General features: G+C 43.4%; 2 protein-coding genes across 13 annotated transcripts in view; one reads left to right on the top strand and one right to left on the bottom strand.

The window, feature by feature from the left end:
* Window positions 1–131: 131 nt before the first annotated feature.
* dpf3 (D4, zinc and double PHD fingers, family 3) lies at window positions 132–21,691 on the top strand. Of its 12 annotated transcripts, none has more exons than XM_026998568.2 (12): window positions 132–183; window positions 7,007–7,167; window positions 8,292–8,399; window positions 10,978–11,111; window positions 11,371–11,466; window positions 11,691–11,763; window positions 13,168–13,209; window positions 14,617–14,757; window positions 14,897–15,025; window positions 18,960–19,072; window positions 19,205–19,286; window positions 19,811–21,691. In XM_026998568.2, exons 1-12 carry the CDS (start codon window positions 152–154, stop codon window positions 19,876–19,878), a joined length of 1,179 nt encoding a protein of 392 aa, XP_026854369.2. In that variant the 5' UTR covers window positions 132–151; the 3' UTR covers window positions 19,879–21,691. The 12 variants fall into 12 exon arrangements, 10 of the variants coding, with proteins under 10 accessions (XP_026854369.2, XP_035380202.1, XP_026854347.2 ...); XM_035524309.1 differs by having other exon boundaries at window positions 19,205–19,523; XM_026998546.2 differs by having other exon boundaries at window positions 19,205–19,562.
* A 454-nt stretch (window positions 21,692–22,145) lies between these two features.
* The window catches only part of rgs6 (regulator of G protein signaling 6), a 54,475-nt gene continuing 48,788 nt past the window's right edge, over window positions 22,146–27,832 (bottom strand). The window contains exons 15-18 of the mRNA XM_026998592.2: window positions 26,945–27,131; window positions 25,590–25,679; window positions 24,944–24,997; window positions 22,146–23,884 (exon numbers count right to left, since the gene is read on the bottom strand). Of these exons, the coding sequence (XP_026854393.2) occupies window positions 23,834–23,884; window positions 24,944–24,997; window positions 25,590–25,679; window positions 26,945–27,131 (382 nt within the window). The 3' untranslated portion in view covers window positions 22,146–23,833. The remainder of the gene's footprint in view (window positions 23,885–24,943; window positions 24,998–25,589; window positions 25,680–26,944; window positions 27,132–27,832) is intronic.

Below are 27,832 nucleotides of genomic sequence, written 5' to 3'. Positions count from 1 at the left end.
TTTTGACAGATCTTGTAAGCCACGCCCAGGCTTTGAATCCTTGTATTGTATTGGCCAAACTGCTGGACACTGAGGTCCGTATTGGTTGTTTTTTTTCATAAGGGTCCCAAAGAACTCTGAGATTTGGAATATTGGGTTACAGTGGGGCAAAATGGCGACTGTCATTCAGAATCCACTAAAAGCGTAAGTATATATATTTGTAAAATTAATATGTCTTTTTCGAAATGTCCTTCGAAATGCAGTGCTTAGAACTAGGTTTAAAGCAGGTCTCGCAAGCAGCAATAAACGATGTGTGCATCTTTGATTTCAAAGAAATTCTGTAGTCTCCATGTATATATGTAGTTCAATCTACTTTTGTCTTTGTGTGTTTATGTAGTTGCATGATGAATGTAACAGTATGCCTAGCGGTTGCCGAATGATGATATGCAGTTCAGCTTTGCCTACATTCCGGAGTCGTAGGATGACTTGTAGGATAGCCCACCTGGATGTCTGGATGTTTTCTGAAGCCTGACTGAAATGCTCTGATCCTGATCGTACCTCACAGCAAGCCGTTACACTTTACAGTTTAGTTGATATGGGAAGTAATTTCATAATCGTAATTATGCGGACAATGTTATTGGTGGGCCCATTTATAATTTTTAGAATGTGTCATACTGATTTATGAAATAAGAAACCATAAGGAAGTATCTTCTTATGGTTGACGGAACCATCTCCTAATTGAAAGCGCTAAGTTGCGGAAAGGGCGACTGGTAAAGTCAATATTGGACGTTCGTATTTAAATTTCGACCCGAGAATTGTGTTCAACTGAAACATTATAGTATTATCCCACACATATATATATATATGGGGCAGCCCATAAACATTTAATGTATTAATAAATAGTTATTTACTAGACCATGTTACTTGATTAGGCTTATAGGTTAAATAAGTGGTCACACCATTTTTTTGTTGGTTTGTTCATATTTGTTTAAATATTGCAGTAAAAAGCTATTTGGCTTTAAATATTGTAGAATGATTATACAAAGTGTCCTCTGTGGTTTACCAAAAATCAAAGCCTCTCCTCATTTTTACACTGGTATCAACTTTACATTATATGTTAATTAGATGCTACTTCACACTCTGGATTCACAATGATAAATGATGATGCTGTCAGTAATAATAATTATTAGTTTCATGTGTTTTATTTATGTATGGTCTATTTAAACAATGGTATACATATATTGTTTTAGACTTTGGTTGTATTATAGAGCTCAAAGCAACCACAGAACACTAACCAAGATGGACTGATGTTTACTGTACACAAATATAGATTTTCAGATTTGCTTGTATACTCATTTGCATTTTGTGGTCTTCTGCAGTATTTGTACAGAGATTAATATTTTGATAGTAATTATCAATCAGTATATTGGGCAGCCTATATTTTCATGCTTGATGAGTGATGAGAGAAGCTTTCATTTTAACATTCCATAATGTTGGATTTAAGAACGAAGTTAAACCATGTATTTTAATTACATGTCTCTGAAATACATTTAACATCAGATTTAAATACATTGATGTTGATTCCGAAAGGTCCCACCTTAAAGCTGCTCTTTTATCTGGGTGACTAAAAAACAGAAGTGATGCATCTTGTCCTTGCAAAAGGACTAACTGCCCATTACATAAATCACCCAAGTTAGTAAGGATGTAATCAGACAGTAATTAGTTTAGCTACATTTGCAGAGTATATAGTCGCTGAAGCCTGAAATAAATGGGAATGCCAATGGTCTGACCCTGGATCACTTACAGTTAGGCATATGGCCTTATTAACCAGAGCTGTGCACAAGTCATTCCCTTTTTGTTTCTCCTTAGAATAAACTAGAGAGGTCACAAATCATTCATCAGACATTGCATATGCGGATTTGTCATTGTGAGCGTTGGGGATGTATTGTGGGGGCGGCACTGTCTGCTAGCACCAGGGTAGTGCAGATTAGCGGTATCCCAGGATCCTTCAAGGCCCATCTGTTCTGAGGAGCAGCCTCAGAGAGGTGTCACACTGCTAGAGAGGGAGTCCCATCTGCTCAAAGATCTGGGGTGTAGCACACACACCACATGCAATAATACACGCAGACACACACACACACACACACACACACACACACACACACACACACACACACACACACAACACTAACTTCTCAAAAAGGATGTTTGGGAGCATGGGGAGCAGCGTACATGTGTCTTTACATACTTTGTTATTTTTTCCACTGTCATTCTTCCTGCTCTCTTACACTGGACGTCGCCTGTGCACTAACAATGTAAAAAAGGAATTATGAAGTGGTTGAGGACAAAGGTGTGGCTGTCCTGGAACTGGATTTTTAGACACTTCTGTCTGTGTGAATCCCAGTGTTGTAGGAGTACGTTAACATGAAATTTTAATTAGCCTGTAGATGAGCGAGAACAACAATGTGTGTTCATTAATGGCTGTACATATTTATAGCCTATCAGTGACAATAGGAGAACAGAGTCATGTGGTGCTCATTTTTATTCCACAATGGGATGCATGTGTGCTTTTTTTTTTTCCCGGGGGGGTACGGTTAAGTTAAAGGGGGGGTGCCTGTTTGCAGGAGTCTGCTCCCCTCCCCCATTCTGCATGTGAGCATTTGATGGTGAAACTGTCTGTCTGAATTTAGTGCTTGCAGCAACGCTGCACTACAAACACACTGGAGGCTGAAGTCTTATGTGTGTCCAGGCAGACAGGGTAACTAGCGCTGGGGCCAGCCCACTGCTCCTCTCTGCTGTGCTCTTTTCCTGCACTGCCCACGGAATGTCTGCATATTCTGTGCATGATGGTAAGACTCGGTGCCCGCTCAGGCTGCACCTCTCACCCACTTGGTTTCTGTCACTTATCAGCTTTCTACTGTACTGGTCTCCCCAAGGTTCTCCAGTAATGACATACTCTCCTCTCCAAGCCTCCACAGCTTTTCCTGGGCTTTTTCCAGAGGCAAAATGAAGGCAAAAACAACAAAATGCCTCTCCTCTCCATACAAAAGTGTACCCGCCTGACCTTGTTTCTGTCCTGCTCCCTATCGCCGAAAAACAGTGTGGCATAGCCCAGGAAACGTGACCTTTGGCCTCCTCTCTCCTCCTCTTACCAAAGTGTTTCCAAAACCTCTGTGCTCCTGCTCAACTTGACCCTTACCGTGTTGTTTATTGGCTATTCCTTTATTCAAGGCAGTGGGGTTTCCGCCACATAGTGTGGATATCACAGGAGTGGTAAACTGAAAGACCTGCTTGAACTCAATGATGCCATTGTTAAAGTGTCATTGGTCTGACCTGGTCTAAAGTCCACTGACAGCCACTCACCGGGTGTTAGTAGGCATGGCCAAATGTCTTGCAAAAATAGAATTTGTTGTTGTTCTTATAGTAGGTGACACTGACACCATTATAACCAGGCTACAACAGCTCAACTTATTTGACCTTTTTATTTTGTTTGGTTATTTCATTTGATCATTTTTTAATTTGTGCTCTAGCCAGTGACAATAATAAGCATTGTAATGTTGGGTTTTTCCTGTAGACGCAGAATGTTTTCTTCAGAAGACCCTTTATGGTCTCACTACTACAAGAGTAGCTGTCTATCAAATATAAGCCCAAGCTTAATTTGAGACCACAATATAGTTTGTAGCTATGTTAAATTGTCTTTGCAAGCACTCGATTACTACTGAGGGTTGTTTGAGTATTCATCAGGTGTCATTATTTTAATTAGCAATCTTTTCGGAATCACTCGTCACAAATTAGGTAGCCGTTGCGTTCCATAAAACAGGTCACTGGCCCTAAAGCCCCAACAGCAGTGCAAATTAATTAGTTGTCAGTTGAATTAAAGAGTGTACACTAAGACTAAAGCAGGGCTGTAGTCTCCAACACCCTCAATCTCCAGTCCCACTCCACACACTCAGAGAAAGCAAAGACTCCAACGCAACTCTCTCTCTCTCACTCACTCACTCTTTTCCCATTTTTAAGGATGCAGAGTCAGTGTTCTTTTAGATGTGAAGGTGTTAAGTTTTATGTGTGTAATTCTCTGAGAGAAGAAGGTTCAGAGACTTGTGTCTATTTTTAAAGATGATTGCTGTATTTCAGACACTGTGGTGTGATGGAGTGAGGTGCGCTTGTGGATGAGATAGAAACCTCGTGTTAGCTGTATGGAGATTAGGAACACAATTTGAATTAGGGCAGGCATTAGCTAGTACTGTAGTGAGACATGGGTTTGACTCAGACAGATAAACCGTTACACAATACAATACGTGGCTGTAGAGATGAAGCGAGAAAATGGATGAACGCTTCTGCTCAACAGCTTTGCATAAGAACCCTTTTTTCCTCCCTTTCCTTGGAGATTTTCAGGCAAGTCACTGTTTCTGCATGAAAGCGTATTCATATTCCAACGTCTGGCCTAGAAGTCACGTGTTCAATTAAAATTCAGTAGCGATTATCATTGCAGAACGCATGTGGATTGCGAAAGGAGCAACAATACTTTCTGACACACCTCCCTAAGCCAATGATTATTCACAGACACTTGTCCAAAGAAGGGTCCTTCAAATCCATCCAAGACCTATTTGAATATGAAAAGCTTCACCTCTTTGGAGCAGAGGACGCCTTAGCACTGCACAGCTGAGCTGTGGCTGGATCCGTAATGGCCGCCTCAGAATGCAGCAGCAAACACTAAACATGGCACATGTAGAAGAAAATTTGCTGTGATGGCAGCAGAACAGAGGCCCCTGGCCATTTGCCCTGCACTGGGTCTTTAGATTATCACAGGTTTCCAGTACTCTGTATTATCACAGGTTTCCAGTACTCTGTATTATCACAGGTTTCCAGTACTCTGTATTATCACAGGTTTCCAGTACTCTGTATTATCACAGGTTTCCAGTATGCTGTAGGACAGCAGGCTTCAACTTTCCTGTTCATCTCACATGCTATATGGTTTTGCACTCCATGGCAAAAGTGTTCACTCTGTAAGCTGAAAATGTTCTGCTGAATTCATCAAGAAAGCTTAGGAGGACTCAGACGCTGCATTGTGATGGCAATCCTGTCAAATCTCCAGCTTCAGGCCAAGTAGGCTTTTATCATCCTGATTAGGATTTTAAATGTCGACTTTCAAATGCTGACTATCAACGCATGAAGAACTTGCCTGTACAAGCACAATCTATGATATTACAGTATGTTTCTACTTTGTTTTTCTATTTATTATTAGTATATTATAGAAAAAATAATTACAGTATACAGTATTACATTACTACATTGAGATAAAACTATATATTATTCCAGTTTTGTTGTTAGTAGTTTGATCCAAATTGTTATTTCTTAATATCAAAATGAGTTAGTTCAATACAAAATGGTAATTTATTGACGTCACATTGCACCAATTTCTTAATGTCAAATTGCTGTTACCCCAATTGGATAGACGTCGAGACTGTGATAGATGTGGTAGGTGAAGGCAGAATTACGCTTTTTTTTCCCAGCTCCTCGACTAAAGGTGACCCTTCTGGAGAGATCTGCAAATTGCTCTTCTTCATCTGTCTCCAGGATGGCACCAGAAAAAACATCATCCACCATATAGACTAGTCTGTATCTATCTTACCGAGGCCCAGTGCCAGCCCTGAGTGAAATACGAGGGTGAGAACTGCTCCCTGCGGGAGTTGGATCGCCACGGCGATCGCTGCAGCTGCGGTTTCCTCGCCCTGATGCAGTGTTGATGAGGGGACCTCTCATCTGTGCGCAGTTTGTGTTGCCTTTCATCACGTTAACCGTTAGGTTATGGTTACAGGAAAGGAATGCGAACCCAGATCGCCGCTCGGAGCAAAGCTTCGTGGGGACCCATAAAAGCGCTGCTCTGTGGCGCACGATGTCAGCAGAGCACTCTCGACGCCGGCTGAGAGCAGTTACGACTTCTGTAGTGCTTTCTGCGGTGTCCGGTCAGATAACCTTGTTGTTTCTGAGAATGAAACAACACAGGAAATCTAGACATGGGGGGATCGGGCGGGATAAGAAAAGGGAGTGTGGGGTAAAGGTATGCAAAAGTTAAGCAGGAACTATTTCATTTTCACTTTAGGACTTGGCCATTAGACACACTTAGATATATAGATGTGTGTTGTTCCATTTCGATTCGTATATAAGCAGTGGCAAATCAGAAGACATGCTAATAAGTTCGTGATAGGCACAGATTTGGGAAGTTCTCTCCTGTTTTAATTAGTCGGCTGTCACAAAACTATTCATCCTCACTTTGAAGCCCATGCTGCCTCTCCTACCTGTTTACCCAGAGTCTCCCCGCCTCTCACTCTGTCTGTCTGTCTGTGCATCTTTTTGAACACCATAGCCCTCGGTTTCGCACTCCTGGATCGGAGTAGTCATCTGCGTCTGCTCTGGCATTCCTCACATATCTGCGTGTGTCCGGCCCAGCAGAGACCCGATCCAATCAGGGTGTGAGGCAGCAGCAGAGAGCAGGGCTTCGCTGGGTATCTCACGGCTCGCAGTGGAGCCTTCCGAGTGTCGTCCTGCCTCTTACACAGGGGACAGGGATGTCACTCTGGACTTTTAACGAAGCCCGTGAGGAAAGCCTCTCCGAGCTTCTGAGTGTGATGTACTGTTCAAGAGAAGAGCCAAGGCAAAAGCCCAGACAGAAGTGATCGGCTAGTCTGCAAATGTACACCGAGGCCAAAATAATTGCGCTGGCCAACTGAACAGCTGCGTAGAGAAAGCCAGCATATCTTCTCATGAGTGAGTTTAGTGGAAGCAGTTGGTAGCCTCCTTGGAGCAGCAAGTCATGCGTTTTCACACATGTTCCATGGGAAAGCCAAACTAATTGTGGTTGAATAGGCTTCCAGGATGTTACTTGAATGCAAGAGAAGCAATCACAAGTCTTATATGGAAACGCAACTGACTGTTGAAATGTCTGTTGAGTGTCCAGCGTTCGGAGCGTCCAGGTCGGCCTTAGTTCGGCAAACCCATCACTCTCATTGCTCCTCTCCTCCCACAGGCTCGGCGACCAGTTCTACAGGGAGGCCATCGAGCACTGTCGTAGCTACAACGCCCGCCTGTGCGCCGAGCGCAGTATCCGCATGCCCTTCCTTGACTCACAGACGGGTGTCGCCCAGAACAACTGCTACATCTGGATGGAGAAGAGGCACAGGGGGCCAGGTAAGAGAACCTGAACCCGAACCCATGCAGTCATGCATCTCTAAGGTCAGGGTTAGGCCCTCTCTCAGCCAGGGGTGTGGAAGCATTGCGATTAACCGCATTACTGAGCAAAGTGCTGCTCTTATCTCAGGACTGGCTCTTTCCTCCCACCTTTGCAACTAGAAATGTTTAAACATGAACTGAACGACTACGAAAACATGTTGAAAACACTTCAAAACAAAAGATCGGCCATTGATGGAAATCACACATATTCCAGTGTTAGCCTCCACCACAGGAGAGCTTTGGCATACACCCCCATTTCAGATTTCCTTTAGAAGACAACCAAGATGGTGCCCTAGACATGTGAGGTGTTATTTAGATTTACTTGGTATTTCTTTTACACCTTTCCAAACAGGCAGAGGGGGTGGGCTCATTTTAGTGTGGCTGTCCCTAACACCTACTAGATATCTAAATAACAACAACCACATGTTATAAACCTATCCTAGTAAGCCAAGGTTCTGTGTTAAGAGTATTTAGACTAGCTGGATGTGATAGATAAGCTATAGTGCTGAATCCCATTTTTCGAGATGTTTATGTTTTTTGTGAACCATATGGACTTTTTGCGTAAGGCAGCAGTCAGGCCTGACATTCTTTCCCGTACAGCCTGGCCAGAAGGCATTTGTTGATATCAACGAGCAACAGTGTCTGCCAAAGGGCACAACGTGCTGCCGAGAGCCAGGCACAAATAGAATCAACATCTTGCATGCTAAAGGCTCGTGGACACACCCTGTACTTTGTGGTAAACCAGTGTTTATTACATGCTTTTATTTAGGGTATTTAAGGCTTATCTGTCCTCTCTTTCTTTTCCTCCACATCCACCGGTTCCGTCTGTTTCTACTGAAACCTATCTGTAGTGGAAAGTGTACTGGTGACGAATGGTCAAAATGCTCCAGGTCCCTACTGGGCGTGGTGACGTGCTTCCTACCTGTCGCTGTCTAAATGACATGAAACCTGTGTCATGTTTTGTCTGCTCATGTTTTGTACTTGTTGACCAACACACCCCTTCTAATAGCACCACGCATTTGGTGAACTGTTTTTTACTTTGTGAGTGTGCGTGTAAGCAGTGCTCATTGTATGCTGGGCAGGTTTGGCTGCGGGTCAGATGTACTCCTACCCAGCCCGCTGCTGGAGGAAGAAGAGGCAACTTCATCCCCCAATCGACCCTCAGCTCCGACTATGCGAACTCAGGCTTGGTATGAGTGTAACAGAAGGTTTCCCTGTATTTCCTACACACACACACACACACACACACACTAAGTTCCCTCCCACACTATACACCTTGGCATCATATTTCCTTTAGTCTCTCTGCTTCTCCTTCCTTTTCTTTGTGGTCGTTCACAGGCTGAAACACTGGCCCCATCTGGCTCTCATTACCCCTTCTCTCTCTCTCTCTCTCTCTCTCTCTCTCTCTCTCTCTTTTTCTCTCTCTCTCTCTCTCTCTCTCTCTCTCTCTTTCTCTTTCTCTGTGTATGTGCCCTGAAGGGGCCCCTTAAATCTCTTAGCCATGCAGCAGTAGAACCTTAGTGAGGCCTGGTGATTGTGATGGCGGTTGTTGGGAGGGGTTGTTGATAGGGGGAGCCGTAGAGCTCGAGGAGCCTGATAAGGAGTGAATCCAGGCCAGGCCCTGTCTGCAGGGAACCCACCACATTATTTTCTTAGCTCTCGCCAGCAATCCAATACTCCACAGTAAAAGGCCCGGAGAGCAACGCTCGCCAAGTGATTTCCAAATGCCTCGCTCAATTGGACATGCAATAAAAACTGTCTCAAGAAGACTAGTGAGTCAGGTGGAAGGGTGCTGTTCCTGTGCTCATCCAAGCTTGGAGAGCCATGTGCTGTGTCCCGCGCTTCGAGACGGGGACGGGGAAGGGACATGCACAGCCCTGCCATTGTAAACAGGGTTGCTGTATAGCAGAAATAGGTCCATTTTAAAACAAGACAATCGAATGTGCCGTGTTTTAAAGTCAATGGGTGCAACCTTTCTTTCTTTCACGATAGGATCAGTGACCACCTCTTGCCAGCAGCAGCTACTCGAATGGCTTCCCATGTTATAGAAACTTTAAGCATTAAGCCCTCTCAAGTAGCGATTTATTTTTGCTGTCAGTACGTGCAGCTTTTTTTTTGCTGCATTAGGGTGAATGCTGGGATTTGTATCCCACGAACTTTTATGTGTCTTTAGATCCAAAAAGTATTTCATTTTAACGCTTATGACAGCTTAAAATAACAAACTTTGCCTGAAGGCCCAAAGCTGAGAGGAAGCAATATTGTTTCTGCAGGTTTCCAGGAAAAGGCTCCGGTTCCTGGCTGTGCTTCCCAGGACTTATGGGTACTTAGCTATCACATAGCTAAAGTCTTACTTCCAACGCGGGTTCCGTGTTTTACAGCCATTAGTGTATGGCACACTTCATTACTTAATGCACTTCATTACTCGATCGTGACTTGGTCAAGGCTGAGCTGAGGTGGGTTAAGGGCCCACATTGATCAAGGAGTTTCAGTTTGCGTCCTGAGGAGAATTTAAACAAATCTGATTCTGACCTTGGAGGGTTGCCAGCATTGCTGGTGAGCCTCAACAGTGAGATGTAAGCCCTGTAGCAACAAGAGGTTAATGTAAAAAACAGGTGTGTTTTTAGTAGGCTCAGGATTTATGGTGTGTTTTTGTAGCAGGCCCAGAATCAAGGCTCACTTCAAGTACGCACAATACAAAAGAAAACATTATTTGAGAACCTGACACTTGTAAAACTGCGGGATTTTAAACGGTTGCATAGTGAGTGTGTGTGTGTGTGTGTGTGAGAGAGACAAAAATCACCCTTGTCAAACTACCATCCCCCCCCATGTGTTCCGTTTTCATCAGTTTTGTTATTTGATATCATGGGGAAAAAAACAAACAAACAAACAAACAAAAAATATATATATATGGAAACTCTGTGTACTTCATTACAATTTTGAAAAAGCTCTTTGCTTGCACAGCAAATTGCTATATTAAAGATATATGGCAAGTTAGACACGTAGCTTTACACTTTTAAACATACTGAATAACATTTGAGATAAGCTCATGGCTACAGAATCATCCCACACCAAGGTATATTTTTTGGCAATCACTGATTGGTGAATCCAATGAATCAGACAGCTCTGAACGTCAGTCCAGTGTTCCGATTGGTCTGTGCTGAAAAAGTACCTCGTCGACGGGCTGGTCGGTGCTCCCTGCCCTTGCCGCGGCATGAATGGCCTACGAGAGTGGGAGGAGGAGCTCAGCATGTGCAATCAGTCTGTGAGTGTTGGCTCCTGTCTCGCGGGACGGGAGGGTCTCCGCGGGCCAGACACAAAGAGGAGGGTGAGAGGGAGAGAGGTACGTGCAGCCTGCGGAGGTGTCAGCCACCATGACGTCCAACATGGCAGAGCCGTCTGGGGGGTGGGGTGGGGTGGGGTGGGGGGGTCGAGAACAAAGCCGGGGGCGAGCCTCCCTCCTTTCGTACTTCTCCCTGCCTTCCTCTCTCCGTTCTTTCTCGCTTCTTAATTCTGCTTTCATCCTGGGCACCTGGAGATTGTCTTCCCATGAGCTATGTCGGATCAGCCCAGTGGAATAAATGTATGAAGAGCAGGTGCATGTGAGGCGAAGCTAACCCCAATGACCACGACATGATGAGCATACACAAACCTTCGCACGCACACGCTCGCACGGGGGTTTGATGCTTTCTCTTGCTCTATGTTTTTACTTTGGCGAGAGTATTTTGTACAAAGGTGGTCTCAACTGACCATCTCACCCCTCTCTTTAAGAAGCTGAGCTGATGTCCAAGAAAGAAGCCCCACCCACTGAATCCACTGCCCTGGAAGCTTTGCTCAGAGGGGAAGGGCTTCTGGACAAAAGAAGCACAAGCTCCAAGGAGGAAGAGACCCTGCTGGAGATTCAGGTACACACAGTCACATTCCACACTCACAAACACACATAGCGGTTTGGATGCACTGATTGGCCCTGGGGAGGAGCTCACAGAGCACTCATGAGTGTCCTGTCTTCCTCTGCACGTGGCAAATCCCCCGGCACGTCCCAGCTCCCACCCCGATATCATCCAAAGCTTTCACTGAGCATCACCTTATCCAGGGAAGTGCAATAATCTGGTATCTCCTCTGATCCTTATAATATTTCTCTCAATCACCTCCTGCCATCTGTAGAGGGTGCTCGAAGCTGAGGACAATGTGGATGGTTTCCATGATGATGATGACTTTGATGTGGATACACCTAAGAGGAAGCAGCGAAACAAAGGCCGAGTGAGTGACACGGCACATCAAAGCAGGAGAACATGGTCAAACAGAGAGGCGGAGAGAACAAAAAACTAGTATGCATTTATAAAGAAAGGAGATCAAAGGAGTAGGGGAGAGAGAGACAGGAAGAGGCAGGGAGTGCGTATGTGGGAGAGACACAGAGAGACACAGAGAGAGGGAGAGGCAGGCGTGTCGGTCCGGTGTTCTAAGTGTTAGTGTGTTAACCTCAGGGCCGAGGGTCCGGCCGCAAGAGGACAGATGCAGTCGCCAGTGATGACCAGGACAAGCCCTACGTGTGTGACAGTAAGAGCAGCTCATCACACCTCACATCACTAGTGCTCCTCCATGAGTGTCACCGATTACATACAACGCGCACACGCAATCACTAGTGCTCCTCCATGAGTGTCACCGATTACATACAGCGCGCACACGCAATCACTAGTGCTCCTCCATGAGTGTCACCGATTACATACAGCGTGCACACGCAATCACTAGTGCTCCTCCATGAGTGTCACCGATTACATACAGCGTGCACACGCAATCACTAGTGCTCCTCCATGAGTGTCACCGATTACATACAGCGTGCACACGCAATCACTAGTGTTCCTCCATGAGTGTCACCAATTACATACAGCGCGCACACGCAATCACTAGTGTTCCTCCATGAGTGTCACCAATTACAGACAGTATACACACACACACGCGCACACACACACATTCACATCACTAGTGCTCCTCCATGAGTGTCACCGATTACATACAGCGCGCACACGCAATCACTAGTGTTCCTCCATGAGTGTCACCAATTACATACAGCGCGCACACGCAATCACTAGTGTTCCTCCATGAGTGTCACCAATTACAGACAGTATACACACACACGCGCACACACACACATTCACATCACTGGTGCTCCTCCATGAGTGTCACCGATTACATACAGCGCGCACACGCAATCACTAGTGTTCCTCCATGAGTGTCACCAATTACAGACAGTATACACACACACGCGCGCACACACACATTCACATCACTAGTGTTCCTCCATGAGTGTCACCAATTACAGACAGCGTGCACACGCAATCACTAGTGTTCCTCCATGAGTGTCACCAATTACAGACAGCGCGCACACGCAATCACTAGTGTTCCTCCATGAGTGTCACCAATTACAGACAGTATACACACACACACACACACACATTCACATCACTAGTGTTCCTCCATGACTGTCACTGATTACAGACAACACGCACACAGACATACACATACATACACACAGACTTGCGCACTAACACAAACGCACACCCACACACAGAGCACCATACATCACTAGTGCTACTCCATGACCTTCACCTGTCAGTAAACGTTTCTCATATGTTCCTAGTCATGTGGTATTGGTAAGGATTTCATTAACACCATTTACCCATTTTAGCTATAAATAAATTACTCAAGTTGTCAAATGCATAATTTCAAGTCATGCCATGTCCGCTCTAGTATGAACATGTCTTCTGGTGTATCTCTGAGCAATGCTGCAGCCTGTGTTTGCCATTCCAGCATGAGCCGCAGGTCTGCCTGGTCTTTGGTAGTCTCAGGAGCATGTGTCCACCTGAGTGAAAGCCTGAAGAAGATGCTCTGGCTTCCAGAAACCTTCTGTGAACCTGTTTTGTTGTTCCTGTCTCTTCTTTTGCTTTGTCTTCTCTGTTCCAGACAGATACAAACAAAAGCATAACTCAAAAACTGCTGACTCAGGTATACAGCCAAGTCTTCCTCCCGCACGGGCTTTTTGGCTGTGCGAATGAGCAGGCAGATGGAGGGCTGCATGCAGTTACCGAGGGGTTCATCCTTTACTGCAAGCCACTAACCTCTCGCTCATTAGCACACGTCGTTTCTTGCTTGCCTGGCTAAAGCTTGCATGCATGGCTAACAGCACCCTCTTTCATTTCTGCTAATAGCTATACTAAGTCCCAGATAAAGGGCAGTGACTACAAGTTGCCTCTTGCTTCATGTCTTTAACATCTTCAACATCTGTAATGCAACTTTTCTGACCCTGGATGTCGCCAAGGGGTTTTCCTTGCCATTAGAGTGCATGAACTGACTTCTCTGTTCCATGTTCTTATTCCTTTGTCCATTTTATATGATGTAATGCCTGTAGAGTTTTGTAAGAGGCAGAGAGAGAGTGGCTTGTCAGCTTCATGAAAAAATCCAGTTTCTACTGTCCATAATGAAACAGCTTGCATTAATAAGGCTCTTTTGGTTAAGCATGTGCTTAACTCTGCTAAGTTAAAGTTTCAAAAACTATACCTTAGCAGAGAAAGTTTAAGCACTCAGGTGAGAGTGTAAATTTATAATAAACATGGAGTATATAATGTGTCAAAAACATGAAATAAAACCACATACTGTCGATGTCCATATCTGCTGGTGCCTATGCTGAAATTGTAATTCCATATAGGTATGGCAATATCCAAACCCTAATGAGTCCAATTCCCCAGCTGATGTAGATTTGCTGAGTAAGTAATAGAACTCGAGTCACTGCAGTAGAAAAATTAGGTGCATTGTGATCATCCACAAACGTGCCTGTTCAGCTGAATCCTACATTCTTTACTGTATAATCCCAACAAAGGCTAATTAGGGGTGGAAAGTTGCATACTGCAAGACTAAGAGTGAATCTAGCCTTAATATACTGTACATAACAGTATTCCAAAACACCTGCATTATTCTGGAAAGCAAAAACATAAAGATACTCCACTGCTGCACAATACTGGTTAAAACTGCTGTTAATGATATTATGGTCTATATTAATAATCATAGTGCCATGTGATGTTGTATGGCAATACCACTACATCACAACAAGACCAGCACGAACCATTAATGGTTTAGTTTTAGCATGGGGTGATCTTACTTCAGAATTATATTGCTGTTTTATTTTGTTATACTTCAGCATAATCTCAGCAGCTCCTATGTGCAGTTATCCTGCAGCTTCCACGTTAGCATCTCAGGCCCAGCTGTGTGGGAGACCCCACCAGAGCATTTAGGTAGCCCTACTTGAGCATGAGGGTAGTGCTGTGCTGCTTTTAGAGCAGACCCCCCAACAACACCACCACCACCACCCATTATTTTTGTTGCCTTTCATACTGACACTGCACCTTCTCTATTTAGTTTGTGGTAAGCGTTATAAGAACCGGCCTGGTCTGAGCTACCACTACACGCACACGCATCTAGCCGAGGAGGAAGGTGAGGAGGAGCGTGAGACAGAGATCCCACAGTCGCCGCCCAACCACCACACCGAAAACCACAAGTGTGAGTTAGCTGCTAAAGTGCCTCCATCACACACTGTGATGCCGTGCAAGCCCCAACGCATTCGAGCTTGGCATTTAGAAATATGCAAAAAGTTTTTTCAAACTCTTTTGACTTCTTTGACCTCTCTTGACTACCATAGCACAAAAGGGATCTGACGGTGTGATCATCTCCAACGACTACTGTGACTTCTGCCTGGGTGACTCAGGCTCCAACAGGAAGACGGGCCTGGCTGAGGAGCTGGTGTCCTGTTCTGACTGTGGCCGATCTGGTTAGTATATTCTGGACTTCTTACACTCGTAACCTGTACCTGCTCACGTGGCCACATCATCTGCCCACCACAATGGAAAGTGCCATAACGTTAGGGAACATAAGAGTACACAGTGAACCTCTAGGTTCTACTCAGGCTTCTCTGTAAGTGCCCTCCAATGGAGCTCGTACTCATCCCAGTTTCTGTTCAATGCAGAACTTACAGGTCAGAGTGAGCCATCATTCAGACATGAAGCTCCATAAGTTTTATTCTTTTTGACATATGATCATGTTGCATATTCCATTTTTTTTTATGTATGCATACAGCGTACGATCGTTTCATATGTTGTGTGTGCAGGTGAGTGCATGTCCTTTATCTGGTCTGTTAGTGGACTTTGTTGGTTGCTCTTGACCTCTGCATAGTGTGTTTCCAAAGGTTGATGATCATCAGATTTGGAAATCCAAAAATTGGATTTCTATTTTATGTATTAATCTATTTTGTCAATTCCAGTTTATCTATTTTATTGTGTTCCAAAGTATTATAAATATAACAAATGTTGTGCTATACAAATATAACATAGATCAATGGCAAGTCTTAGAGTACATTGCAGTGCCCATAATGAATCACAATTGGAAGTGTTTTTGTAATTCAAGGGCTTGACCTTAATCTTAGCTCTTTATTCATCTCTTAGCTATTACACTGATCCAGCAGTGAGCCCTCTTATTTTACATTTTCCACATAATGAGAGTGATGTCACAGCTCACTGTCCAGGCTTTTGAGTTGAACCAAATATGTTTGTTAAGTATATTTAAGGATTATGAGTTTTGAACATGTGTTGTTTGATCCATTTGGCATCCAGCTAAACCATGAGCCATAGCCTGGGTGGAACACCCAACTTTCTTGTCATTATAAACTCACAGTTGGCCGTGCATAAACATGCATTCTCTACATGGAGGTTTATCCAAATGGAAAGTGCAAGAAGAAATGTGTTTATTCTTAAGCCTTTCCTTTGGTCTGATATTTGATTTGGTTGGGAATTTCTGTGAGTGTTTTACACTTACAGATGTTTGGACTGGCTGGTGGGTGGCCCTGAAACCTTCTTTAACAGCACTGAGTATGTTACAACCCAACACAATTTTGGAGGTTTTTTAGCAGGTGTATAGGACATCATCACTTCACATGCTCCACAAAATATACTTACTTTTGTCCTTTTCCTTTCTCATATTTTACATACTTTGTTTCTTGCTTCTAATGTCCTTTGAATATGTCACTCATTCTCAAACTATTTCCCTGCATATGGATGTGGTATAATTAGCACCGCGAGAGACAAACAAACAAGATTCTCTATGATTAAGTACCAAGATAATGATCGACACTGAGACACAGAAAAAACCTTGCACCATACACACAGTAAATAGAAGCTCAGCGGAGTCACACACTCTATTGGACAAGCCTGAGGACAGACTAATAACAGCTCACTCATGACCTCTCTCTCTCTCCAGTATGTGGAAATAGTAGGTATTTAGGAAAAAGTCATATTTAGGGCTGCATCTGTTCCTCTGTTGTATTGCCAGACCCCCAAGCTCAGGACCGTGTGAACCCTAGCTAAATACAGTGTTGCTTGTCTGTGTTTATGCTGTGATGCTGATATGTCCGTCCTGCGTGTCAGCGGGACGTGCGAGCGAGACCAGGCCCGGCGGACTGCTGGATATGTTCGGCGACACATCGGAAAGCGAGGCGTCTACCTTTCACGGCTTTGAGGAGGACGAGATAGACGGGCTCCTGTCGGACGGCAGCATCGCCCCTTCCCGGTGCACGTAGGTCCAAGCGGTGAAGCGGCAAGACCAGCCTCACGGGAAGCCTTGCCACACCTTCTCCGTCCGGGCTTCAGCGCGCCGTCCGGGGCAGCCAGAGCACTGGGTTTTTGAGCTCTTTCCCAGTGCCGGTGGAACTGGTTTCGACGGAGCTTTGGGACGGTCGCGTTCAGAGCTTTCTTGTACCAAGACAGATGCTGCCTGTGAGACAAAGTAACCCTGGCTTTGAGACTTTAACAGCAATACGGACAGTGTGGAGGGATGGTGTATAATAACAGTGTTGGCATAGATGTGTGCAGAGAGAAATCTAAAACTTGAACAGAAAATAAAGGATTACAAACTCAGCCTCTACGGTCAAGTGGGGAGGGAGGGAACGCGGCTCGTGTCCGTCGCACTGCTGGTGGAGGCAGCATGTGTACTTGCTCCTGATTCTGAATAAACACAGCTGAAGAAAAGGCTTGGCAGGCCAGGAAAGATTGGGAAGGTCTTCCCTCAGCAGCTCGGATGTGCTGACTATGCGAAGGCCAAAAGAGGCGAAGAAGGACAGTTAGCCGAGAGGTAAGAGCCAGTTGGCGTTTGCTTGTCCGTCTCTCGCCCATCAGGGCTCATCACTCCCGCCACAGGAAGTGTGACCCGTCTCAAACGCGTGCTTGGCCACCTTGCAGGGAAAAAATTGAAAGAATGAGTGGTATTCACTGGACCCATACTGTAGTGTTCAACACATCATTTTTTAAAAAAACATAAACTGGACTTTATCTTCTCAGAACAAAAGCTCAATTGAAGAGACACTAATTCAGTTTTACATGCTAGTGTTCTTTTAAGTGTTAATTACCAATACTGTTTAAATGGAGCCTACTTTGATTCTGTGATATGTAATGTGTAATAGGACCAGCTCCGGTTAGCGTCACAGAGGTCGAGATGATGCCAGCATTAAGTTCGTGTAGGGATGTTTTTACTCTGAGAATCTGAGTGTATATAATTTGACTGATTTTTGCTTGTACACTAGCAGCTGTTTTCCTCAGTCACGCTTTTATTCTGGCTTTCTTTCACAGTTTGGTAAACAATATTTTGCCTGTTTACAAAATGTCACTGACATTGAACTAAAGTCTTGTTCCTGATGTAAATTCTAGTTTGGCTGTTCCTCATGCCTCACTAAATTCCATGACATGTTATTGCATTAATGTAAAGACAGCAGAATACAAAACCTGTTATTACTGAGGTGGCAGCTGGAACTCATTTCCTTTCATATTAGTTATTCAAGCCATAGTATGGTGATAATATAGAGCTTAAATAATCATCCTTGTTATTCTTAGAATTCCTTAACATAAATTAGTTTGCTTTGGTCTAAAAAGAATGAGAGTCCTTTGCAACTGATATGCAGTTGCTCCTTTGAGTACATTGAAAGATAAATGAACAGAATGAAAAGCTACAGGTGTGCGGTGTAGATTCTGTAATTAACAAATATCTAATCTTGACAGAGCTGACAGAACAGATGTCTGTGAGAAACACAATAAGAGGTGACTTGCTAGCCAAAATCTCCAGAATTGTTTAAGTGTAATTTTAGCATAAATGACATAAACATGTATACAATTAATCTGTATACAAATGAGCACCCAAAACATAACACACAGTCACATCTGTTACCCAATACCTCTAAGTTGATTGACAGGTTAGTGTACTGGAGCGTAGTAATGTAGCGGGGGTGTGCTTCCAGAGAGAGAGAGCGCTTCGCGCACTCCACGTACATCCCGCTCTGCACGCTCTCTGGACAGAGCTGGACAGGGGGGCTTAAGCAGGCTTTCCTGGTGGCTCCAGCAACGGCAGCCACTGCTCCCGCAGCCTGGTGAAGGCAGCGAGCTGGCCAAAGAACTCCCAGCAGCACACTCATCCAGGTAGAGCAGGGGCCAGAGCCCACTTTCAGAGAGAGATATTGAGGGGAAGAGCAGCTCCACCATCTGGCCTTATAGAGGCTGTGTGAGTGCTGTAAGGAAGGGAAAAGGTATCGTATTCCATTACATCCAAATACCTATCCATCCATCTATCCACCCTCCATCCAGCCATCCAGCCATCTCAGTAGAATTTTTGCATTCCTGTTAGATTTGGAATTCTCTCTCATTGCCTCTGCTCTCCTCTTTCTATAGGCCACCCAACTTGCCTTCAGTTCACAGACAACATGATACAGGCAGTGCGCACATACCAGTGGCAGTGTATCGAGTGCAAGTCCTGCAGTCTGTGTGGCACCTCCGAGAACGACGTAAGAGTTCCTCCCCCATTTGCTCATCGGATGCTTCTCCGCAGCGTGGCACGTGTTCATTAAACCAAGCGCGTGTGTTTGTGTGTCATATAACATCATGGTAATCACTGGCATGCCGATGATCTCCCTCAGGATCAGCTCCTGTTTTGCGATGACTGTGATCGGGGCTACCACATGTACTGCTTACAGCCCCCCATGTCTCAGCCTCCAGAGGGTAGGCCCCGGAGCATCCGCACACGCTTCACCCTCTCGGGCAGCATCAGGACGGTCACCAACAAGAAAACAAGAGGGTGGACCTCACCTCTGTGGCTGCATGCTCAGATAATATTGCCATTTGGAAATAAAAGCTGTACACGTTTATCTTTACATGGGGCGGTAAAATGCATCGATTCAGCATGTCCAACTATACCAATTTTGATAATGAAAATAATCGATGAAAATAATACTCAAAGTATGTGCTCATTTTTTCCTTCAAATCCAGAACATAAAGGTATATTCTTTTACTGTCTTTTTTCGCACTATTATGTAAATGGTTTCTCCACTCACATTTGTGTATTCAGTGTATTTATAAACATTATGTGTAATATTACCATTACAATCAAATGGAATCCAGTCGATTCATGCTGGCATTTTTGGTGAAATCACTGTATAGGGTACTTTGGCACCTTTCATGTTTGTGTGTGTGTGTGCATTAGCATGGCTTCCCTACATTAAATCCATCGCCTCCTGTGTTTGCAGGCAGCTGGAGTTGTCATCTGTGTCTGGACCTACTAAAGGACAAGGCATCGGTCTTTGGAGAAGCATAGATGTCACTGAAGAGCCTCCTTCTTCTATATGCCCCACAGTCTCACAGCACCCCTTTCCACACACACACACACACACACACACACACACACACACACACACACTGCAGAGAGCAGAATCCAGATGGCTGTGCAGCCGTGTTCTTCTCAAGCTGTAGCTCTAGACTGCAGTAGCATAAGCACTCCGTCTCTGTGGAGACAATCCATCTGTGCAGCACCTGTTCACTGCTGAGCTCCTGAGTCTGTGCAGTCAGTGGTCTACCTCACAACTCAGTCCAAAAGTAGGGTTACACACACAACACAGTGTCCTTATTAAAACCAGGCATGCTGAGTGGCGCAGGAACACACCCAGATAAACATCACTGTCAAACTCCTCTCAAGAGGATGGACTAGAAAGCTCCAGGGCTAAGATGCAAAACTGTTGGAATACAAGCTCATTTTATCATTCAAATTCACTTTTTTCATGTTTCGTTTCATCAGGGCTTCTGTTTATTTACTGCCCCTGTCTTAATATCTGTGATAAATGATGAAGATGATTAGTTGATTATCCCTAATAAATTGGTGTGGGGAGTGAAGGACAACAGGTCTTCACAGTTTGTAGCAGAAACTCACCAGCTCTGTGACTCAGCTTTCATTGTATTTCCCAAGTAAATTGATCAGGTTTCTATAATCAAGAAAAGGATTGTTGCCTGTATGACATAACTCCGGTGGAAGTAGAAGTAGCATACAACAATAAAAAGAAAAGTGAAGTATGCAGTATAATGGTAATACATTTTCTCATACACACATCATCTGTCAGCATAGGTGCGGGTGTGTCTGATAAGCTTTTTTTTTCTTTTTAAAACTTTTTTTTAAAGTTAGAGATACTAACAGCAAGGCAGTATGTAACTATATAAACAGCATAGTGAAAAATACTTTCTTTACTCAAACTCACTTGGGTAAGATTGTAAAATACTCAGTAAGGCACAAATTCATCAAAATGTACTTAAGAACAGATAATTTAGTACATTTAACTAGTTATTACCCACTTCTGAGTAGAAAATGCAAGTTCATGAAGAACTATTCTTGCTCTGAGTTATTACGATGAAGTCAGATGTGATTGGAGAAATAATTCAGTACATTGTGAATGTATTCCTAAAAGCATCAAACATGTTTTTCTCTATTTTTTAAAAATATGTATTTAATGCTTTATGGAGATACTATAACTTTATCAAAAAATCTGTCTTTTGTGCTTTTTAGTGTAGATCTTCCACAGACAATCATGACTTAGATTACATAGCAGATATTACATCTAGTGTATATACTGCAGTTGTTCATTCCAGGATTTCTGCATACTGTGTGTTACCATTTGAAGCCTTCTAACTGTTTATGGTTTTTATGGGTAGGCTATTCAACTTGCATATTAATATTTGTATTAAAATGAACAGATAAAGAGAAACTCCATGTTCTAAGTGTTTGACAGATTTCATTCGAAAAACCTCCCAGTCGTTCAAGAATCTTCCAAAGTTGCCTCTTTTGTAGTAGAAGAAAAAACAGGTTTGCACCTTGACTGATAAGCTCACTGCATTTTGTATGTCTTTGTTCATGATATATCAGCATCTCTATTTCCGTCTGGAGGTTCGCTTCCCTCCTCTGGTCTGTAGAATGCAGCAGAAGCTCTATTTTCAGAGTCAATTTATCAATGCAAATCCTCCAAATCCTCAGATCTGTTGAATATTTCATCTGTTTCTGGCAAGAGTTGGCTGCACTGAGCCTAGTGAACAAAGAGGTTTGGGGAATGTTATGATCAGATGTCACAGTGTGAAAAAATCCCTATGAATATAAATATGGATAAAAGAAAGATAAATAAGTAGATGATTAGTTTGCCTAATTTGTTTTTACCACCCACATGTTATTAGCAGCTGCATGATGTTTCCACTGCCAGAAGTAAAACAAATGGTTCAAAGTAAATTTAAAAAAAAAAAATGCGTTTCCGATGAATTTATAAAGGTAGTAGCACTTCTCATCTATAACACTAGAGGTCAGCACAGAGAAACAGTGTGTGTGTGTGTGTGTGTGTGTGTGTGTGTGTGTGTGTGTGTGTGTGTGTGTGTGTGTGTGTGTGTGTGTGTGTGTATACATGTATAGACAGATACAATATATACAGTATATGGCTTTCCATTGTCCCATGTAAACTGCCTAGCTGGCGCTGGAACTTACAAATACTTCATAAAATTGCACCCAATAAACAGATTTAAAAAAGAGCCCCAGAACAAAAGAGGAACACCCCAAACAGACAGTGAATGTTTATTGGTTGACCCAGGACATCACGTCCTACTATTTATTATTATGATCTAGTAATACTCATTTTTATCTTTGAAAAAACTAAAAGCTGTAAAATTCTTTAAAAATATTCCATGCATAGTTTTGTGCAAGTTGTAGCACTTGTGCCTCTAATTATAATCACTCTCAGTAGTCTACACAGCGGTCTCTATACACAGAGTTGCTGCAGTGTGTATTCATACATACATTGTTTACACCACTTCAATCTAATGTAAGTCAACAAAGCACTTCTACCTGGAATCGGAGGGAGGAAACAATAGTCCGTAGCGAAAGCGCCCTTCGGCCAGCGTCGCACTCTCCGCGAACTGATATCGGCCGACGAGGCCCTCAGCTGGGCAGTGACCTCCGTGTAGCTCTGGCAGTGATAGCGTTTCGCGACCCCTTTTAGGATATGTAGGGTCCGACAGTTGGCAGCGACAGAGAGCATGAACCGGTCCAGCGGATGACGCGAAGCAACACTGCGGGGTACTTCGGTACGGCCGGACCGGAGAGCACTGCTCCGCCAGGGCGAGTCCCCCGCTCCTCTCAAGACCGTCTTTGGAGGGACGACATATAGTATTGTGGACGATGGATTTACCAGCTCCGCAGCACTACTCTGAGGTGTGTAGGTCTTTTTCATTCCCACTATATTTACATTTTCGTTTGGGCAGGCAAGCTAAACAAATACACTTAACACGGACCAGCTATATTTCTGGGTTTGACACATAAGAAGATATATGTTAGGGTTAGGTAGATTTTTTTTTTTTGTTACTAGTTCATATCTAGGGTGCTTTGTAAAAATCACAGTCATTGTGCTGTTCGAATATATAGTATTATCAGTCTAACTTACGTGTCCCAGGAATATCCGAATTAATTCGTATTTCTCCTACCTAAATGATACATTCTGAAAGAATCTCTGCTTAACTGGGTATTGTAAAGATTAACAAAAACTGCTGAAATACTGTAAATGGCGTCCATAAACTACAAAGAATAACGTGTTTATCAAAATCAGAGTATCTAAAAATCTAAAAATGAAACTCAAGATGGAATCTGAATTAAGATCCACTGAAATCCTAGGACTCACAAACATGATGCAGGAGTATCAAAAGCAGTGTGCAAACCTTGCCAAGAATACACAGCGACGAGAAGTTCTCTCTCTCTCTCTCTCTCTCTCTCTCTCTCTCTCTCTCTCTCTGGAATGTTCTGAAGCCAACATGCATGCATCTCACTTGACTGGCTGCTCATGTCATTGTCCACTTCCACGCCAGCTGAGTAATTCACTGTCCTTTAGGTCTACGCTCTTAAGAAAAGGATGACCTGGGGTGTACAGTTTTGAGCGTTCACACCCACCTGCCACTGCTGGTAAAGAGTATCAAATGAACATATGGTGATCTTGGAGGTATAAATCGGACATTCATATCTGCAGCCATTGATGTAACTGAACGAGCTGTATATAGTTGGTTAAATACTGACGCCGTCCCTGTTTCTATGGAATTTGTGGACTTATTGCATGCCGTCTAGAGTCCGTAGCTGCGCGTTTGGGATGGGCGGCAGTAGGTCCTTGCGTCTGCCGAGTAGACCGCAGTCAAGCTACTTCATCCCCAGCAGAGTACGGCTGGTCTGGGCTCGGCTGGGCTCACCCGAGGCCCGGGCCTCGTCAGGAGGACTGCATGAGGCCAGTCAGACGCTTCCCCGTCAGCGACTTGCCCTGCAACACAAAGGCTTATCATTTATCATGGAACAACAGGGGAAAACAATACAATAACATATCCCTCCATTGTAAATCAAAACTATTCAATTATGAATAAGCTACCACATGACAGTCATTCCTAAATTGGTTCGCTGGTGTGCACATGTTTAGACCCTAAGCACCTTATGACAGTAGTATCCAACTGCAGAGCCGCATTACCGCATTTTCAGACTCTCACTTTCAGAAAAAGTTGTGATACTTTTCAGAATTGCAGTCACACTTTAGTACAAAAGTGTGTAATAACGCTGCTTTCAAATGCAAAGAACCATTAAAGAGCCATCATTTTTAAGAGTTCATAACACCAGTAAAATAGGCCAAAACTGATATATTCCAGCAAGATAATAAACTACAACACCCATTTCACAACCACAGTATTCTGAGGTTACACTAGGTTAACGATTTCCTCCACCTACAAAACTACCACATGATCGTATGCTAGGTTAACGAGGTCCTCTTGTACAAAACTAACTCCACATTTGCATACCAAAATTGAGGGTTAAGGGTCTTCCTCAGGTGCCCAACAGTGGCAGCTTGGCAGTGGTGGGGCTTGAACCAGCAACCTTCCAATTACAAGTCAAGTACCTCAACCACTGAGCCACCACTGTACTTGTTACATACTGTACTTTGTATGTACAAAGTACATACTTTGGTACTAAAATGAAACAAAAATCTTACATTAAATTTCTCTCATAAGGGCAGGAAAATGTGACTGGAAAATGTACCACTAGAATTGTATTTGTAAGGAGCTGATAGTGCACGTCTGTAGATGGACCCAACTCCCTTATGAACCTCACTCATGCACTCGTATAGCATGCTGAAGGCTCTCCACAAGGGGGCGCCAATGGTGGCATTTGGAATCAATGACACTCTGTCCTCGTTTTCTTTTAGAGTTTGGTAAAGATTTAAAAGTTTATTAATCATTAATGTTAAGCTTACAGCATGTCACAGTTAACACCAATTCTTAAACTATTCTGTTGAGCCATCAAAGCTCAGGGTCTGATTGGTTGGTCCACTCACCACACTGCGAGTGAATTTCTCCAGGGACGTGCGCCGGCCTTGTTCAGTCTCAGGCTGTGGGGAAAGTACAAGTACACAGCAGTTGTCATAACAAACCAACCGATTATTAACAGCCCCATCTTGCAAACTGAGTGATAGATACTTAAATGTTATATTTTTCCAGGTATTTTGCTATCATAAATCTGCACAAATGTTAATTGCTGATTTTTTACAGCCTGGCCTCAAGTCAAAGATATAAAAAGTTAGGGGAGGGAAGGATTCATTCATTCATCTTCTAAACTGCTTAAAATCAAATTCAGGGAGACAAGGGGTCACAGCCTGTCCCAGCAACACAATGTACAGGGTCATAACCAATGACAAGCTATCAGTCCATCACAGTGTACAAAGGGCTATTCAGATCTGGATGTAAAGATTTCACACTGCTATAAGTATGAATTGTTAATTGTCTATTAAACCAGCACAAATAATTTTTTAAAACTGCTTTCTCTACAGAAGGCAAAGCAGGATGTACAACTTGGTGTGTTCCCAAGAAGGAAGACTGCACGTGAGAAGCCTTGCGTCAGAAGTGTGGCAACGTCTGCCATCAAAAGCCCTCCCCTGTGGCACGCCGACTCTGGGTTTAAACGAGCTTGAGTTTGTGACGCACCTTCTTTCTGGCCAGCAGGAGGTCCTGGTAAGCGTTGGAGCGCAGGAAGCGGGTGTAGCTGTCACTCTTCATCAGTTTGTAGATGTGGTCCTGAGGACGAGAAGAACAACAGAGCCTGACTACGGGCGGACGAGCCTCTCCTCATAGGCATGGGCTGCGGGAGGAGCTCACGCTGCCATTCTGAGCCATTACTCTGATGAGAAAAGAAAGGTTCCTTCCTCATGGAGCTTGTTGGCAACAGGAGAGGGACAACATGCTTGAGAAAGACATGATCCTGGGCAGGGCCTGCTTTTCTCTGAACACGGGCCAAACATATGGCTTCAAAAAGGGTCTGAAAAGTAGGGCAGAGTGTTCTAAAATCTGAAAATATGCTGATTCATTCTGAAACCCAAAAGATGACTGGTAAGTTGTCTTGTGCAAGGAGCTAAATTCCTGTCAAAAGCAACTAATGTCCTGCCCAGTCATGAACTCATTTCTCAATTCAGACGATGTCATCAGTCTCTGGTCTGGTACATGGTTTAATCTCGATCCTGCAAAGTAGCTTGTGCTGCAGAACATCCGGAGACACCACTAGGGCAGAGAAGCTTTCAAAAAATTTCCAAAAACAAAATCTCTGCACATAGACAGGAGTAGAATTCAAGATGGATTTGCCAGATTGCACCCAAGGGAACACAAAGAGAAAATGATATTTCCATATAAAAAGAACTGTCTAAGATACATCAAAAAATGGTTGTTTGGCTCAGCTTGCCCTGACGAGTCCATATCTTGGTTTCTAGCCTCAAACACGAAGTGCTTGACATTGAACAAAAGTTTAAAAAAACAAAACAATGTGTTTACATTGTTAAACAATGGCTCACCTTGGTCAATAAAAAAATATTACAATATTTATTGAAATGGTATCAAAGTCCAATTTTGCTATACTGTAATGCTAGCTTTATCTACTTTATAATGCACTTACTAGCTAAAACAGATTCTTAATAAATCACGTCATGATCTAAAATCCAATAAACTGCACTCCACTGATTTGTTTTTTCCATAGACTTTACACATACACTGATACCTTTAACTTTTCATTTACAGTTTAAAAAAAATAAAGATAGGTTTATTTATATTAAGTATTTATTAATATTAAGTGTTTAGGGAAAAAAAACATCTGTTTATGATTCAAATAAATATGCAAAGCATTTGAACCTTTGAAATGTCATTGGTCTTGTAAAAGGACTGGCTAAGACTGAGAGGTATAGGTAAGAAGAAAAAAATGCATCACCCAAATAATTCACTTCTTGTCTGGAGTTATTTTGGCTACTAAGTTACACAAGATTACATTAATCAAAACGGACAAGGCAGTGGCTTGCCTGGGCATCCTCAAAGCTGTAGCGGCCAGGGTCTTTAAGGTTGTGACTGGTGCGCTCATAGCTCTGGGAGTCCAGATTGATCGAGCTTGGCGCACCTTCGGCTAGAAACTCCTGCCAGATGCCCTGAGCACGGGCAGCCACATCCTGCAGGGGGCGTCTCTTCAAATCCTGCACTGCCAACCAGAATCTGAGACAGAAGCACTCAGGTTAGTTCACTTCATCAAATAGCTGGTCCATGTTTTCAGCACAGTACTAATACTGAGCTCTGATCCCATGGAGATCAGGGAGCCCTCTGTATAGGGGAAGGCCCTTCAGTTCTCAGCACTTACTGTTCTGGCTATTAACTGAAGTTGCTAATAACCAGAAGTACATGAAGCAAGGAATTTTCACTTAACGTTCAAGTGTAGCAGGTATGGCAAACTAACTATTGTGTCTTCAGGAAAGTGTCTTTTGAGCAGATCATAATGCTTTACTTTTTAATATGTTCCACAGTTCAGGTTCCATAACTGATAACAAATAGCATTGTGCTGCTTGATTCAAGAGCCTCTCAAAGGATTATTCACTGTTTACTAATTTATGCTTAATGTACAAGGCCTTAATTCTGATTGGCCTTAATTCTGATTGCCTGAGGCATATAGATTCAGATAAATCTTTTTTCTCATCTCCACAGAAATTCTGCAAAATATGGCTTTCTTCATTTTCTAAATGGTACAGCAATTTGCATTTATTTTCTTAAGGTGTCTCATCTTCATGTTCAACTTGATATTCATGTCATTAGAAAATAGTCAGCGGTAAAAATAAGGGACAGAAAGGCCAACAAACCAAATGAACCCAATGGGTTCCTCAGAACAGGGCAGCAAGGTGGCTTGGCACTCGACATTGCCTGAG

Source organism: Electrophorus electricus, chromosome 3 (genome assembly GCF_013358815.1).
Source record: "Electrophorus electricus isolate fEleEle1 chromosome 3, fEleEle1.pri, whole genome shotgun sequence".
NCBI lineage: Eukaryota > Metazoa > Chordata > Actinopteri > Gymnotiformes > Gymnotidae > Electrophorus > Electrophorus electricus.
This window is presented reverse-complemented; position numbering and strand designations above follow the sequence as displayed.